Consider the following 13,877-nt stretch of genomic DNA (forward strand, 5'->3'; position numbering starts at 1 on the left):
TAAATCCTCTCCAACATCCCAACTCTAACAAAACACCCAAATCCCTCCATGAGGTTGAGAACCCTGAACTCCTCCCTCACAACTCCATGCTAACAACCCCTTAAACGCTTTCCAACTTCCCATCTCCAATGAAAGCTCCCAAATTCCTCCATGAAGTTGAGAAGTCCAAATCTCCCCCCAGATCCCCAACGAACCCCTTAAACCCTCTCCAACCTCCCATCTCCAATGAAAGCCCCCAAATCCCTCCATGAAGTTGAGAAGTCCAAATCTCCCCCAGACCTCCCATTCCCTCCACAGGTGCATCCCTTGCTCCTTGCTACCCATCCCCATCCCCATCTCCATCCATCCCCATCCATCCCCATCCATCCCCATCCCCATCCATCCCCATCCCCACCTCCATTACCATCCATCCCCATCTCCATCCCCATCAATCCCCATCCCCATCCCCACCTCCATTACCATCCATCCCCATCCATATCCCCACCTCCATTACCATCCATCCCCATCCATATCCCCATCCCCATCAATCCCCATCCCATCCCCATCCCGGCGCTCTCTCCCCCCGCGCCGGGGGCGGAGGCGGGGGCGGTCCGGGGCCGTCCTGCGCCTCCCCCGGCGGCGGGGGAAGGGGGGGCCGGTGCCGGGGCCGTGGCCGGGGCCGGGGCCGGGGGAGGGAGGGCATAGCCCGCCCGCCCCGCCGGGAGAGAGCGCCGGGAGCCGCGCCGGGACGGCCGCGCCGAGGCACCATGCGGGCTGCGGGGCTGCTGCCGCTGCCGCTGCTGCTGCTTCTGCTCGGTGAGTGCCGCCCTCCGCTGCCCGTGCCTTCTCCCCCACTCCGAGCATCCCTCGCCTTCTCGCCGCGCTCCGCTTTTCCCGTTACTATTGGCGAGTTTGGCGGAACAGCAGCCGGGGGACGCGGGGCGCGCACCCGCAACCCGAATGCGGCTTTATCGCGGCTCTTATCGGCACAGCCAGCGCAACTCGGAGCCGCAGTGCTGCTCTGTTCTGCGGGAGGAAGAGCTCCAGCTCTGCCCTCCCGCATCCCGCTCCGGGGCTCTGCGGAGAGCCGAGCTTCCCATCCCGCTTTTGAGGTCCCATCCAGCCAGGGGGGATTTTGGGCTGTTCGTGCAGCGGTCCAGGTGCTGCACCCGCGGAACGGGAGGCAAGGGTGGCGCGGAGAGGAGCGGGGAATGCTGCTGGAGCCAGCGATTCCCGGGTGGGATTGATGGTGGAGTTTGGGAAAAGGTGGAACTGGGAGTTCTTGGGGAGGTTTGGGGGTTGAAACAGCTCCTGGGGTGCTGCGGTAGTGTTGGGGTTCGGGGTGGGAGCTGTGGTGCTCTGGTGGGGTGTTTTGGTGGATAAGTGGCCATAAAGCACATGGAAAAGTAGCAGGGAAAGGAAAGGCACTGATGCTTTCCAGTGAATAAGGGTAGGGACGAGTGGGGCATTTTTTCCTGGTAATCAGGGAAGGCGAGGGAGGTGAGAAAATAACATAAAATAAAACAATAAAATAAAATATTAAAATAAAATAATGGAATGAAATAAAATGAAATTAAATTAATTTAATTTAAATGAAATTAATAAAATAAAATATTAAAATCCTGCTCCAATTCCCGGCTCCCAGAAGAGCCTCTGCAGAGCTGAATGTGCTTTTATTCAAGGTAACAAAAGCTGGGGGATGCTCCGGAGGTAAAAGCACAAGTGGAGGCAGGGCCCAGGGGATTTAACTCTGGGGTGAATTCCCACAGCTCTGGCTGAAATCTCTGCCTGCTCCTTGTTTTTTCCTGTTCCTCTTGGGACTCATGGGGTTTGGGGGGCAGGCAGGTGTAAACCCCCATCTGTCCCTGATGCCAACATGGGCTTTAAAAGAGATTTCTCTTCCCTTTAAAACTCAGGAAGCCTCGAGCATCATTAATACAGGCATAAAGTAGGAGCTGTTCATGCAATTTTTCTTGTGCTGGCCAGAATTTAGCTGAGTTTAGCTGACTTTGCCTTCTCAAAAGGTTTTGTTCTGTTTTCCAAAATGAGGTGATAAATACACTGGGATAGGGACAAAATAGGCTTGTAGTGTGTGGACCTGTTTCTATAACACTCTGAAGTGATCCTATTACATCTTTCTCAAAAATTAATTTATTAATCCTTCAAAACAGCATTCTCTGCCATTCCTTGCTGCTCTTAAATTTTGAAATAAGCCCCTGAGAGATGCTTTTATGTTGCTCCCTGGGTATTGGAACCAGGATTTTCTTCCTTAGGGGCCAAGATGGGCATTTCTATTTGCTGAGTGTTTGGGCTCAGAGTCCCAGCAGTGCTTAACTCCAAAACTGGAATCTGCTGTGATCATCTGAGTTCCTCAAAGCCTAAAATTCATCTTTTCTTCCCCCTTCCTCCTTTGATGGGAAGAAGTTGGGTTTGTAAGTGAAGCTGTAATATTTTGGGCATCTTAGGAAATAACGACTAGGATGGAGCCTGCATGATTTGCTGTGTTTAAATTGGATGTGAAATGAGAGTTGGGGATTTCAGAGCTGCTTTTTGGAAGGTGACTTCTGTGTGTGGGGCAGAGCAGAAGCAGCCCAAGGTTGATGAAGTTTTTAAAAGCAGCTCTCTGGCATACAGCAATTTCCTTAGGAATACTGACTTCCAGGCTTGTACATCCCAATCCTCTGATTCTGCAGAGATTCCTCTTTATATCCTTGCTCAAATCAAAAGAAAATCAGCTTTAGACAAGGCAGAGTCAGTGTGTGCAAGAGATGCAGCAAATGTAGCATTAGGCAAAAAACATCTTTAAATTCCACCAGCTGGAGAGAGGCTCAGAGTACCCATTACAGCATCTTCATGGGATATTTTATTTTATTTATTCTTTCTCCACACTGCATCTTATATTACCACCAAAATTGCATCAAGAAGGGACAAAAAATACTTTTTATTCTCAGGGGATCCAAAAGAGCCGCAGCTCAAACCTGTCCTGGGGGCAAAAAAGGGCAGGAAGGGTTTTTACCAGAGATCAAGCACTGGGCTCAAAGCAAGGCACAGATTGATGGGTTTGGAACCCTTGTTGCCAAAACACAGCTTTTCATTATTCCCAAAGCTGAATTCCCAGGCTACCTCCCCAGCACTGAGAGTTCCCTGGTACTGGGAGTTCGTGTTTGTGGATGAGCTGTCAGAGGTGTGCATTTAAAAAACAAACATTTTACCCATTGAATACTAATCCTGACACGGGCAGGAGGAGGCAATTGGGGCCATGTCCCCAGGAGGAGGAAAAGAAATATTTAACCAGAGGGTTTGAGAATCAGCATCAAAGCAGAGAGACTCTTGTAGGATATTTTGTCTCAGAGGAACTTTGATAAGACTTTTGCAAGGTTTTTGCCATTTTAGCCGTGCAAAGCCTTGGATTCCCTGCACAGACACAGTAACACCACCCTGAGGGCTGTTTGGGAGGCTTAATTAAAGGATTGATTGTAAATCACTTGAAGATTCCTGGATGAAAGGAGCTGGAGCCATGCAATATACTGATTTAATTCCTGGGAGTCGCTCTGAAGGCTTGTGAGGAGGGTGATCATTCATGCTGGTGGCTGGAAATATCTGCTCCCAGCATTTGCAGGGAGGCTGGGGTAGCACTTTGGGTATTGTTTTCCCTATAAAACGTGTATTTTGCCTCCCTATCTGCACTTCTAAAAGATCTAAACCCACCAGCATGAGCTCTGGGGTGCTTTTTGGGGACGTAATTTAGATACAGTGAAGATCCCTCTGGCTGTGCCCCCATTATCCTGGGGGTTTTATCACTCTGTGAGAGCAGAGAGGAGCTGTTGGGGTTTAGGTACCCTAAATTTTGCCCTTTATCTGTGATGCTGCTCTGGGTGGCCCCTTTGCTGCGGACCCACCAGGCCAGTGGTAAAAGCACAAGTGGAGGCAGGGCCCTGGGGATTTAATTCTGAGGTGAATTCCCACAGCTCTGGCTGAAATCTCTGTCTGCTCCTTGTTTTTTCCTGTTTCTCTTGGGACTCATGGAGTTTGGGGGGCAGGCAGGTGTAAACCCCCATCTGTCCCCGATGACAACATGGCGTTTAAAAGAGATTTCTCTTCACATTAAGACTCAGAAAGCCTCAAGCATCATTAATACAGGCATAAAGTAGGAGCTGTTCATGCAATTTTTCTTGTGCTGGTCAGAATTTAGCTGAGTTTCGCTGACTTTGCCTTCTCAAAAGGTTTTGTTCTGTTTTCCAAAATGAGGTGTAAATACATATCATATAGATAGGGACAAAACAGGCTTGTAAAAGGAGTGGGATCCTGTTTCTATAACACTTTGAAGTGATCCTATTACATATTTTTGTAAAATTAATTTATTAAATCCTTCAAAACAGCATTTTCTGCCATTCCTTGCTGCTCTTAAATTTTGAAATAAGCTCCTGAGAGATGCTTTTATGTTGCTCCCTGGGTATTGGAACAGTGAGTGTGTACAAGAGATGCAGCAAATGAGGCAAAAAACACCTTTAAATTCACCTTTAAATTCCACCTTTAAATTCCACCCAGAGCCCCCTGAAGCCCTGCAGGGAAGGGGCGAGTGGGGTTTTATCCTTACAGGGTGGAGGTGGGGTCCTGTGACCATGTTCACAGGGTTCTGAGGATGAGGGAAGAGATGAGGATCTGAGTCCATGTTTCAGAGGGCTGATTTATTATTTTATGATATATATATTAAAACTATGTTAAAATAATAGAAGAAAGGATTTCATCAGAAGGCTAGCTAAGAATAGAAAAAGAAAGAATGAATAACAAAGGTTTGTGGTTCGACTGAGAGTCTGAGCCAGCTGACTGTGATTGGCTACTAATTAGAAACAACCCCATGAGACCAATCACAGATGCACCTGTTGCATTCCACAGCAGCAGGTAATCATTGTTTACAATTTGTTTCTGAGGCCTCCCGGCTTCTCAGGAGGAAAAATCCCAAGGAAAGGATTTTTCAGAAGATATGTCTGTGACAAGACCCTGCCTGTGCTACAGGGGCTCAATCCCCAAGCTCAGGTGCCTTCAGCAGCTTCATCTCCAGGTGCTCCAGGCAGGATGATGTCTGTAGCAAACCCACCTGTGGGTGGCAGGAATTCCTCCCTCCCCACTGCTGAGTAGTGACATTCAGAAATGTGCAGGTTGTTATCCTGAGCATGCACCTGACCTGCAGTGCTGTTCCCAGCCTGACACCACCCCTGCACCACCAGGAGCCACCCCCAGAGCAGCACGGGAGGGTTTGAGCCCTGCAGGAATCCGGGTGGCCCGGTTGGGTCCGTTCCCCGTGTGCAGGCATGTGAAATCTCAGCAGCCTCTGCGGAGCTTTCACACGCTCCTGGCAGCTTCCTGCTCCTCAGCCTGTTTACGTGCTCAGCCCCTTCCACCACTGGCCCATCTCCACCTAAGGATGTTGTTGCTGAATTCTTGCAATGCCTGCCCTTTCCTTCACACAGAGATCCTGAGCAAACCTTGCTGCTTTTTTTTTTTTTTTGCTACTTTTTTCCTCTCTCCTTTCCCACTCTCTAAGCAATGCACACACAAAGTCATCTGGCATTTCTTGTTCTCCAGCTACCTGTGCTCAGTCCACTGCCACCCCCAGGGCTTTGCCAAATACTCCACCTTGCAGAGAGCCGTTCCTTTAGGCTGGGAATTGCCAAACAAATCCATGAAGTGTTTCACTTGCAGTTTGTGAGTTTGATTGAGAATCACTTGAGAATCAAGAGCCCTTGATTATCCACTGGGGTCTTGCAGCTCCTTTGGGGATGTGGCACCCATCTCCCCGATAAACCTCTCTGTTTGACACTTTTCTGTTGTTTTTTTTTAATCATTATTTTTTTCCCTGAACTGCCTGGTGGGATGGTGTCCCACACCCCAGAGGTGCTTCCTCCAGTTTGGGGACAGTTTTTTCTCAGCTTCATTGGGTTTTAAGTGCTCTAATTATATATTTGTTGTTGTGCTGGGCTGAAGCCTTGCAGTGTTTTGCTTTGGGGATCCTCCAGGAATACACAGATCCACTGCAAACAGGCAGGAGGGATGTGCTCTGCTCATATGACAGCTCCAAAGGTGCTCAAAATGATGATAATTTTTATCCAAAAAGATGCTAATTTTTATGCTAAAAAGCCCTGTCTGAGAAGATAGAGCTTGGGAGAAACAGATGATTTTCCTTGCTACTGTACAAAAATCACATAAGATTTTTTCAGCTATAAACTGAAGAGGTGAAATGCTGTTTAAAGAACTGCTGTGTGGAGTTCCTCTCTCTATTTTTCAAGTGTTTGTTGCCCAGACTGTGCAGTGAGTGGTCAGGGACAGGGGGAATTCTCTCAGCTGGGGCTGCTGTGGTACAAATAGCACCAAGAAGTGTTCAAAAGTGTTGATGTGGTGCTTAGGGACATGGTTTAGTGGGGGACCTGGCATGTTAGCTTAATGACTTAATGGACTTAATGCTCCTAGAGGTCTTTTCCTACTAATGATTCCATGATTCCATGGCAGGGGCACCTTCCACTATCCCAGGTTGCTCCAAGCCCCGTCCTGGCCTTGGACACTTCCAGAGAACCAGGGGCAGGCACAGCTCCCTGGGCAGCCTGTGCCAGGGCCTCCATACCCTCAGTAAAGCTGAGGTTCCTTCAAAGATGACTAAACCTGTTTCAAGTTACCTGCTGACTTTGAATTGCAAATAATTCTGGAAATAGTGATTATTGGCGGGAATCTTGGAAAATGCTAATAGTACCTTTCATGACTTTAGGGAGCATAGAGCTCTGTGGTGGCTTATTTAGGGTGACTTTTTGAGGGTCACATGCCCATACACACTTGATTTGAGCTGTTGTGTGTCTTAGAGCCAGCCTTAGGCACTGAATGTTGCTGAAATCCACTGGGAACCAGAAAATGCCAGATACCCTAAAGAGAAAAAAACCCTCTCTCCTTCAAGAGGTGAAACTGATGCCTTGGGAAGGCTGAGCTAGAGCAAAGACTAGTTGGATTCAAAGAATAAAGTAGGGATTTATTAAAAGGCCTCAATAGATCTGCCTTGGGCAGCACCAGAGCCCAGCCAGGGCTGCACCCAAGATGAACCAAAATGGCCCCAAAATGCACGAGCGCTCCCGGGCTCTCTCCCTGGGATCAGTTCTGCTCCATTTGCCCCTTGCAGTTCATTGTCCCATTCCAGCTTTAGCCCAGGCAATCCCACCCTGCTTGTTTTTCTCTCTGCAGCCCACGGGGTTTGGGCTCCTGGGCTGAGATTTAGGGCATTTGTCCTTGGTGCCCAGCTGGAGCAAGAATTGTTTTGTCTCCCTGCTCTGTGCACAGAGCTCACCATCCCATAATATGAACTCAGACCCACACACTAAAGCAGCACAGAATGTGAAAAATACAAAAGCTCAAACCTGAGGCATCATTTCCCCCCTGAAAGCTCAAACCTGAAGCATCAAAGCGAAGCCGCTCAAACTCCAAAAGCACCAACATCCTTCATTACTCATCTGCCTGTTGGGTCCCAGTTCTTGCTGATGGAAGTTTTCTCACCACCAGATGTGCCTGTTTAGCGAATCTTTGCATCCCTGCAGCTCTGCATGCTGCAGGCACCTTTTCTGCCCCATAAATAACGTGTGTCTCACGCCTGGCTTGGCCGTGGGCCAGGCGCTCTCAGCAGACACCGGTGACACTTTGGTGACAAAGCATTGCAAGGACACAAGGAGAATTCAAACAACTTATTAAAATCCACTCAGTGTGGTGTCTCAGCACCCAGCAGAGAGCAGGAGGGGGAAGGAATAGGAGTGAACCTTCCTTTTGGGCAATGGGAATTCCAGCACTGCTGGAACATCTGCTTTTGGATGTGCATCCAAAATGAGCAGCAGAGGGAAGGGAACAGGCCAGGCTGAGATTTGGCTTTCAGCAAGGCTCCACTTGTGAATAACATCCAAAGTTCTGTGTCTTGGGGCTGGGTGGGGATGGGTTCCAGTTTGGGCAAACTGGAATGGGCAAACTGGGATGACTGGACTTGGGGAGGAAGGGGAAATTGGAGTCACTGTGTGATTCTTCTGCCTTTTCCTCCCACTGAGGGACTCAAGGTAAGGCCATGGAGGTTCAGATATTTAACTAAGGTCTTCAAGGTTGAAGCTGAGTTATCTTTGAATACAGCTGTGTCTTCTGAAGGCAATTCAGATGGGTCTTGGGATGATTTGCCCACTAGACATGCTTGTTTCATAAATGCTCCCCAACATGGTCTGATGTTGCCCCAAAAATATCCAGGATCTGCCCCTGGAAACACTTATATTGTGTAACACTCTCTGTATAGGCTCAAAAATGTGAAAAAAACAAAATTGGTTTTGGGATTTGGACTAACTTCTTGCTGGTGGGTCAGGAGTGCACCCTAAAGGCTGCAAAATGAACAGGCAAATAAGAAGAACATGGCCCTTGAGTTTAAAAACCAAATCTGTGCCTGTTGTCAGGTGCAGGACAGATCCTTAGAAATGGGCAGAGATGGGATCTGAGTTAAAAGCTCCTCCAAAACTGAAAAGGGAATTTTTTTCTTTCTGAGTCAGTCCCATTTTAGATGTTGCTTTGAGGTCTGGTTCATATTCTTATCATCCTGAATAAAATTGGATTAATCCAGTGGCTTTTTCTCTGTTTCACAGGCTCTGTGTGCAGAGAGCTTTGGTCTTAGGCCACATGGCTGATGAGGGTGGTGAAAGGGGAAGGAAGGTCATTTTGCAGTGGAAGAATAAGGCCTCAGTTATTAATGGCAAAGGCTGAAATTTTCTCTCTCAGCCTTAATTGATTTTGGCAAATTTAACTGGAGGAGAAAGTAGAAATTGGCTTAGAAATTAAGCCCTATTACTTAAATATATATTTGATCTATTGTAGAAAAATGAGGAGACAGCCTTGTTAAACTTTTATTCTAAGTGGCTTCTGCTGGATATAGGCAAAGAGAAAAATACCCAATTTCTAACTTGGACAAAGGGGACTTGAAAGGCTCCTCAGAAAGGCTTGGAGAAACTCTGTTTGAGAAAATGCTTCTTTGAAACCTAATAGCAAAGACCACTATTTTTTTTTCCCCCCTCCTCCCTGGAGTCTAAAGGCAGGAGGGCAAGATAAGACATTCCACCACGTAGGCAAATGGGGAAAAAAAAAGAGAAAAGTTTAAATGTTACTGCTGCAGGCTGTGGAAAGTGGAGAGCTCTCAGGGTGACTATTATGTGCTGCTTATCAAAATGCTGTGAGCCCTGACTGTGAGAAAAAGCAGAGTAATTTAAGAGATGCTCTGTGCCAGCACGGATCTGGTTAGCAGTGGTCGTACTGGAACAGCATCAAGTAACCAAGATCCTCAAGATATATCTAATATCTACATCTATATGTATCTATATCTATATCCACATTAAATAAGCAATAAAGTTGTCCTCATTGGACATTTCTAATTAATCAAGCAACAGAAGAAATGTTTAAAGCACAGGTAAGGGAAGCAAGTTTTTTACCACGTACTGAGTCAGTTGATAAAGGAGCAGCCTCAAAGCAGGTTGTGATTGCAGAACTCCAAATCAGTATTCTCATCATGCATTTCTTGCAGCCATCACTCTCTGCTGGCGACCTGGTTCGTTTTTTGGAGCCTGAAGGAATAAAAACAACAAATAAACAAACAAGAATTTGTTCCTGTGGGTTTCTCTTGGCAAAGCGGCGAAAGTAGCAACACGCAGTAAAAGCAGAAAACAGCCTCCTCCTGTTTTATTTTCTTTTTTGTTGGCTTTTACCTTCTAACATTGGTCTCATTTTCAGATGGATCAGCACCCTGATCTGGTTTGACAAATGCCAAGAAATGTTTGTGCTCTCCACTGCCTCATTCTAAGAGCATATAAATTTATACCAAATCACAGCATTGCCATAAACTCCCCAAAATCCTGTCTGGCAAAGAAAAGCTGTGATACCTGTGCTGCAAATGGGAGGAACCAGCAATTCTGGGGCTCCCAGAAATCCTGATCCAACTGAGAGACAGCCAGGACAAAAGATAAGCAAAATGGGACAGGGCATTGTGTCAGCTGTGAAGCCAGAGAGCAAAATTCACAGCCTTGAGCCCAAATTTCAAGTGTGCAGGAGTTAATCTCCCCATCACCTCCACTTTCCCAAGGCTCAGGGTCATTCCCATGCCAAAAAGCCAAGGAGAGATGCTGATCTCTTTGACATAAAGAATAAATTTTCCTGTCCTGTACAGTACACAGAATGCTGCGGAAAATGAAAGTTTAGAGATTAATGCAACACCCTATTATAGACAATTATTTTGTTTCCTTAAAATTTTCCCAGCTGGCTAAAAAAAGCCCTCAAGGCTCTCAGTCCATGTGATTTTGTGGGCTTCTAAGACAGTTCCTGCCCACGAATGGTGCAAATAAATCCCCATTAACCACATTCAACAGGAGAATGATCTTTTTTTTCTCATTAAAGCTTCACAAAGGGTTCAAAACCTCATTTTATGGCAGGGTGCTTTGATTTAAATTGATGTGGCTTAAATTATGAATTTTAATCATGACTTAAAATACAGAAGGAGAAAGTCATAATTTGAATTATTTGATTTTTATCATGTTTTTCATTTACAATTCATAGCTATATCCCTTAAGCAGGGCTGATTCTCCTCATTGTAAAAGTTGGAGATTTACAGCCCACTCTTGCCTTTCAGCTGTGTTTTCTAACCAGGCTGGCACACTCTGAACATATTTGTGGAAGGAATTTTATAGCCTGAGACCTCTCTATTTTAATCTCTAATTTTTGCATCTCTGGAGTCATCCTTGGTAATGATGAATAAAACTAATTTAGGTTTACTGGTGGAAATCACTCTTTGCTTGTAGAGGAAATTTCTGTTAAACTGACAAATGCAAAAGAGCTTTTACAATTCCTTTAAGCTACATCAAATAACGGAGGACCTTGGGTACCTTATGCAATAAACTTTTCAACAAACTTTTCAGTTTAGTGCTAAGCAATTCACTGAGCAAATCTCCAGCGTCAATCTGTGATGGAGTTAGTGACTGAAATTAATTGTTCTGTGTCCCTTGAGGGTTTCAAATAAACAGGAATCATTCTCTTAAAATTCACTTTTACTGTTTAAAATGGGAGAGGAAACAATTTTATTTTTCAGCTGCTGGTTTCCAGTTGTTTTTGCAGTTTGGAATTAACTGTTGGTGGAGCAGCTGAATGTGTTTCTCCTTGACTTGGAGAGGGAATTTCAGTGGATAGCTGAGGTTTATGCAAATAACTTTTGATTGTCTAAATGGGACTGACTATCCCATGTCTGGATACCCTGGACATCTGCCCATAGTGTAGGCAGAAAGCAATTAAAGAGAAACAAAAATTAACAAAACTTCCTTTAATTGACTGCCCTGTTTTTTCTCATATCCAAATCCAGCCCCACTTAGTGCTGGAAAAGCTGAGTTCCTCAAGTGCCATGGGTGTCCTGGTTGGGTTTGGTCTCACTGCTATATATTTAATGTTCTTTTTGGTGATAGATGATAAAATCTCCCAAAAATTAGGGAGATATTTGGGCTTGATGGATTGTGGCTCATCCAGGCTCATCCAGCCTGTTCTGATGTGTTCTCTTGCTGATCCAACATGACAGCATTTTCTCCAGCAAGCTTGGCAAATAAAACTTTGCTGTTTAAAGCAACAGAGAGGAGGAAATGAAGGAAAATAAAATAATCCTGAGGTGATTGTGATTGCCACTCCTGCCATCACTCTTTGCACAAAGCCATTCCAGTGAGAGGACGCATCTGTTTCTAGTGCAACACATCAGTTTAGGCTAATAAATGTCTTTGATAAGCTGTAGTTTGACCCAGCTCAAGGTGGAGGATGCTCTAACAGACCCTGGGCAGGTTCCTGCAGCCCTCACTCTGCATTTCCTTAGTCCAAATCCCTCCCAGGCTCTTGGGAGGAGCAGCATCCCATTCTCAGGATGGCCATGCTCCTGAGAAGTTCTTCCATGGTGAGTGGTTATCAAAACCTGGCCTGTAATTCACCATCTCACCGCCAAACATTATTTTCTGGTGAGCTTTCCAGCCAGAAGAAGGTCAGTAGAGGAGAGGGTGGTGTTGAGGAATTCCTAATGAGGATAAGGATGGGCAATACAACCCCCAGTGAAGGACAAAACCAGTCATACATCACTGTTCACACTCCCCTTTCCAGGTTTCTCCAAATCACAGCTTCAGTTGCTGGGGGTCATTTAGGACAGCCAATTTGGGAGGAGGGAAACAAAAAAAAAAGCTTTTATTTTGGCAAAGGACGTGGTTCAAGCACAGTGGAGTGGTGGAAGAGCAGTGAAAAGTAGAAATGTGAGGTTGGGTTGGTGGCAAAAGAAACAGGAGATGTCATAATCAGTGAGTGCCTTTATGAATGCCCTTTACTGAAGGTTGGGGAGAGAAATGCAGGAGTCCAAATTCATGATTGAGAAAGCAAAAACAATGGTTTTCTGCTTTAAAAAACCCACCTGTTTCTGTGTTCCTACTACTGCACCTGGCCACAGGTAGCTGATGGCTGCACCTGGTAAAATTCTGGGCATTTAAAGGAGTTTGGGTGTGACAGGAAGACCCCAAAGGAGCAGTGCTCTTCCTTCCTGATCATGTTAGAAATGAAAATTCCAGCATTTTTTAGCGTCCTTGATGGAAGCAGTGACCTGGTCCCACCAGCAGCTCCTGCAGGAGTCTCTGCATTTAATCCCTGGCCAGCACAGAGGCTTTCAGCACTGCAGGACATTTATGGATAAGTGGAGAGGCTCTGGATGGGTGCAGAGCTCCAGCATGATGAGAAATTCATGGGGTGCTTTGGACAGTGGCTTATTTTAGCCCAAAGCCAAGCTTTGGAATGGTCCCACTGCGTGCAGCTCTCTGTTATCTCTGCTGTGTTCTCGCACAGAAAAATCCCATTGCCAAACCTGATAAAATACTACAAGGGGAGAAAAAAAAATAAAATAAGTCAGGAAACCACCAAAAGAAGCTCCATGTGCCTTGGGGGTTTGATGGGGAGCACTGGGGGGGACAGCCATGCCGAAAGAATGCCGGCTATTTCGGGCTATGTTTGTGTTCGAGAGGCAGGAGCAGGAGGAGGAGGAGGAGGAGGAGGAGGGCTGCAGCTCCACGCTTTTTCTGCCGTGAGAGCCTTTTGCATGTCTGGCAGGATGGCTCCAATCTGATTAGAAGGAGGTTTGATTAGGAGGGGGCTCTCTGTGGGGGCAGCAGGGGGATGGATGTAAAGCTGCTTTCCCTGGGAGCAGCAGCCAGGGGATGCCCCTAGCCCAGCTGGCCTTTTAGGGAGGGTTCCTTCCTAATCCAGCTCAGAAGCAGTTTTGGGGCAGGGGTTTATCTCTGTCTTGCTGGCCAGATTGGTACCCTGAGGTGCTGGAAGAGGAGTGTTGATAAAGTGATGGGTGAGGAGGAGCAGCACAGGGAAACCTCTGTAGGGGAACTGACTTTGAGGCTGGGTTTTGGGATCCCACTCTACTGATTTATCAATTAATAATTAACTAATTAATATATCTATTTATTTATTTACTCCCATCCTGAAGGGTGACACTCATTACAGTTACAGGGAAGATTAAAAAAGTGCAGCCCATGAACTGTTCCTGCAAGGATTTCAGCTCTGTCTGAGCAAAGGCATTCACCACACTGAGGGACAGGAGAGAGAAAAGGTGCTAAGGTTTTGTTTCTGCTCAGTTCTGACAAGATCAGATGCTCACAGTCTCTGTTGGAAGAAATAAGAAGCATTCCTGCCTCAGGAATTTATTTCTTAGAGGAATTTTTTTAGAAAGGAAATAGAGGAAATATTGGAAGAAATATTTCTTTCTGAGACCCTTGGATCTCCCAGCCCCTGTTTTAAGCACCAAGACTATTCCTTGCTGAGATGAACAGTTATGCCTATGG

The 13,877-nt window shown here is 46.2% G+C and overlaps 1 protein-coding gene across 4 annotated transcripts in view; it reads left to right on the plus strand.

Annotated features, from left to right (window-relative positions):
- Positions 1-621: 621 nt before the first annotated feature.
- Positions 622-13,877, plus strand: part of PODXL (podocalyxin like) — a 46,204-nt gene continuing 32,948 nt past the window's right edge. For 2 of the 4 annotated variants that reach the window (XM_014271418.3, XM_074538681.1), the window contains exon 1: positions 622-795. In XM_014271418.3, the coding sequence (XP_014126893.2) occupies positions 747-795 (49 nt within the window). In that variant the 5' untranslated portion in view covers positions 622-746. The remainder of the gene's footprint in view (positions 796-13,877) is intronic. The other 2 variants (XM_074538680.1, XM_074538682.1) reach the window with 1 other exon arrangement.

The sequence above is a fragment of the Zonotrichia albicollis genome, chromosome 4, assembly GCF_047830755.1.
Source record: "Zonotrichia albicollis isolate bZonAlb1 chromosome 4, bZonAlb1.hap1, whole genome shotgun sequence".
Lineage (NCBI taxonomy): Eukaryota > Metazoa > Chordata > Aves > Passeriformes > Passerellidae > Zonotrichia > Zonotrichia albicollis.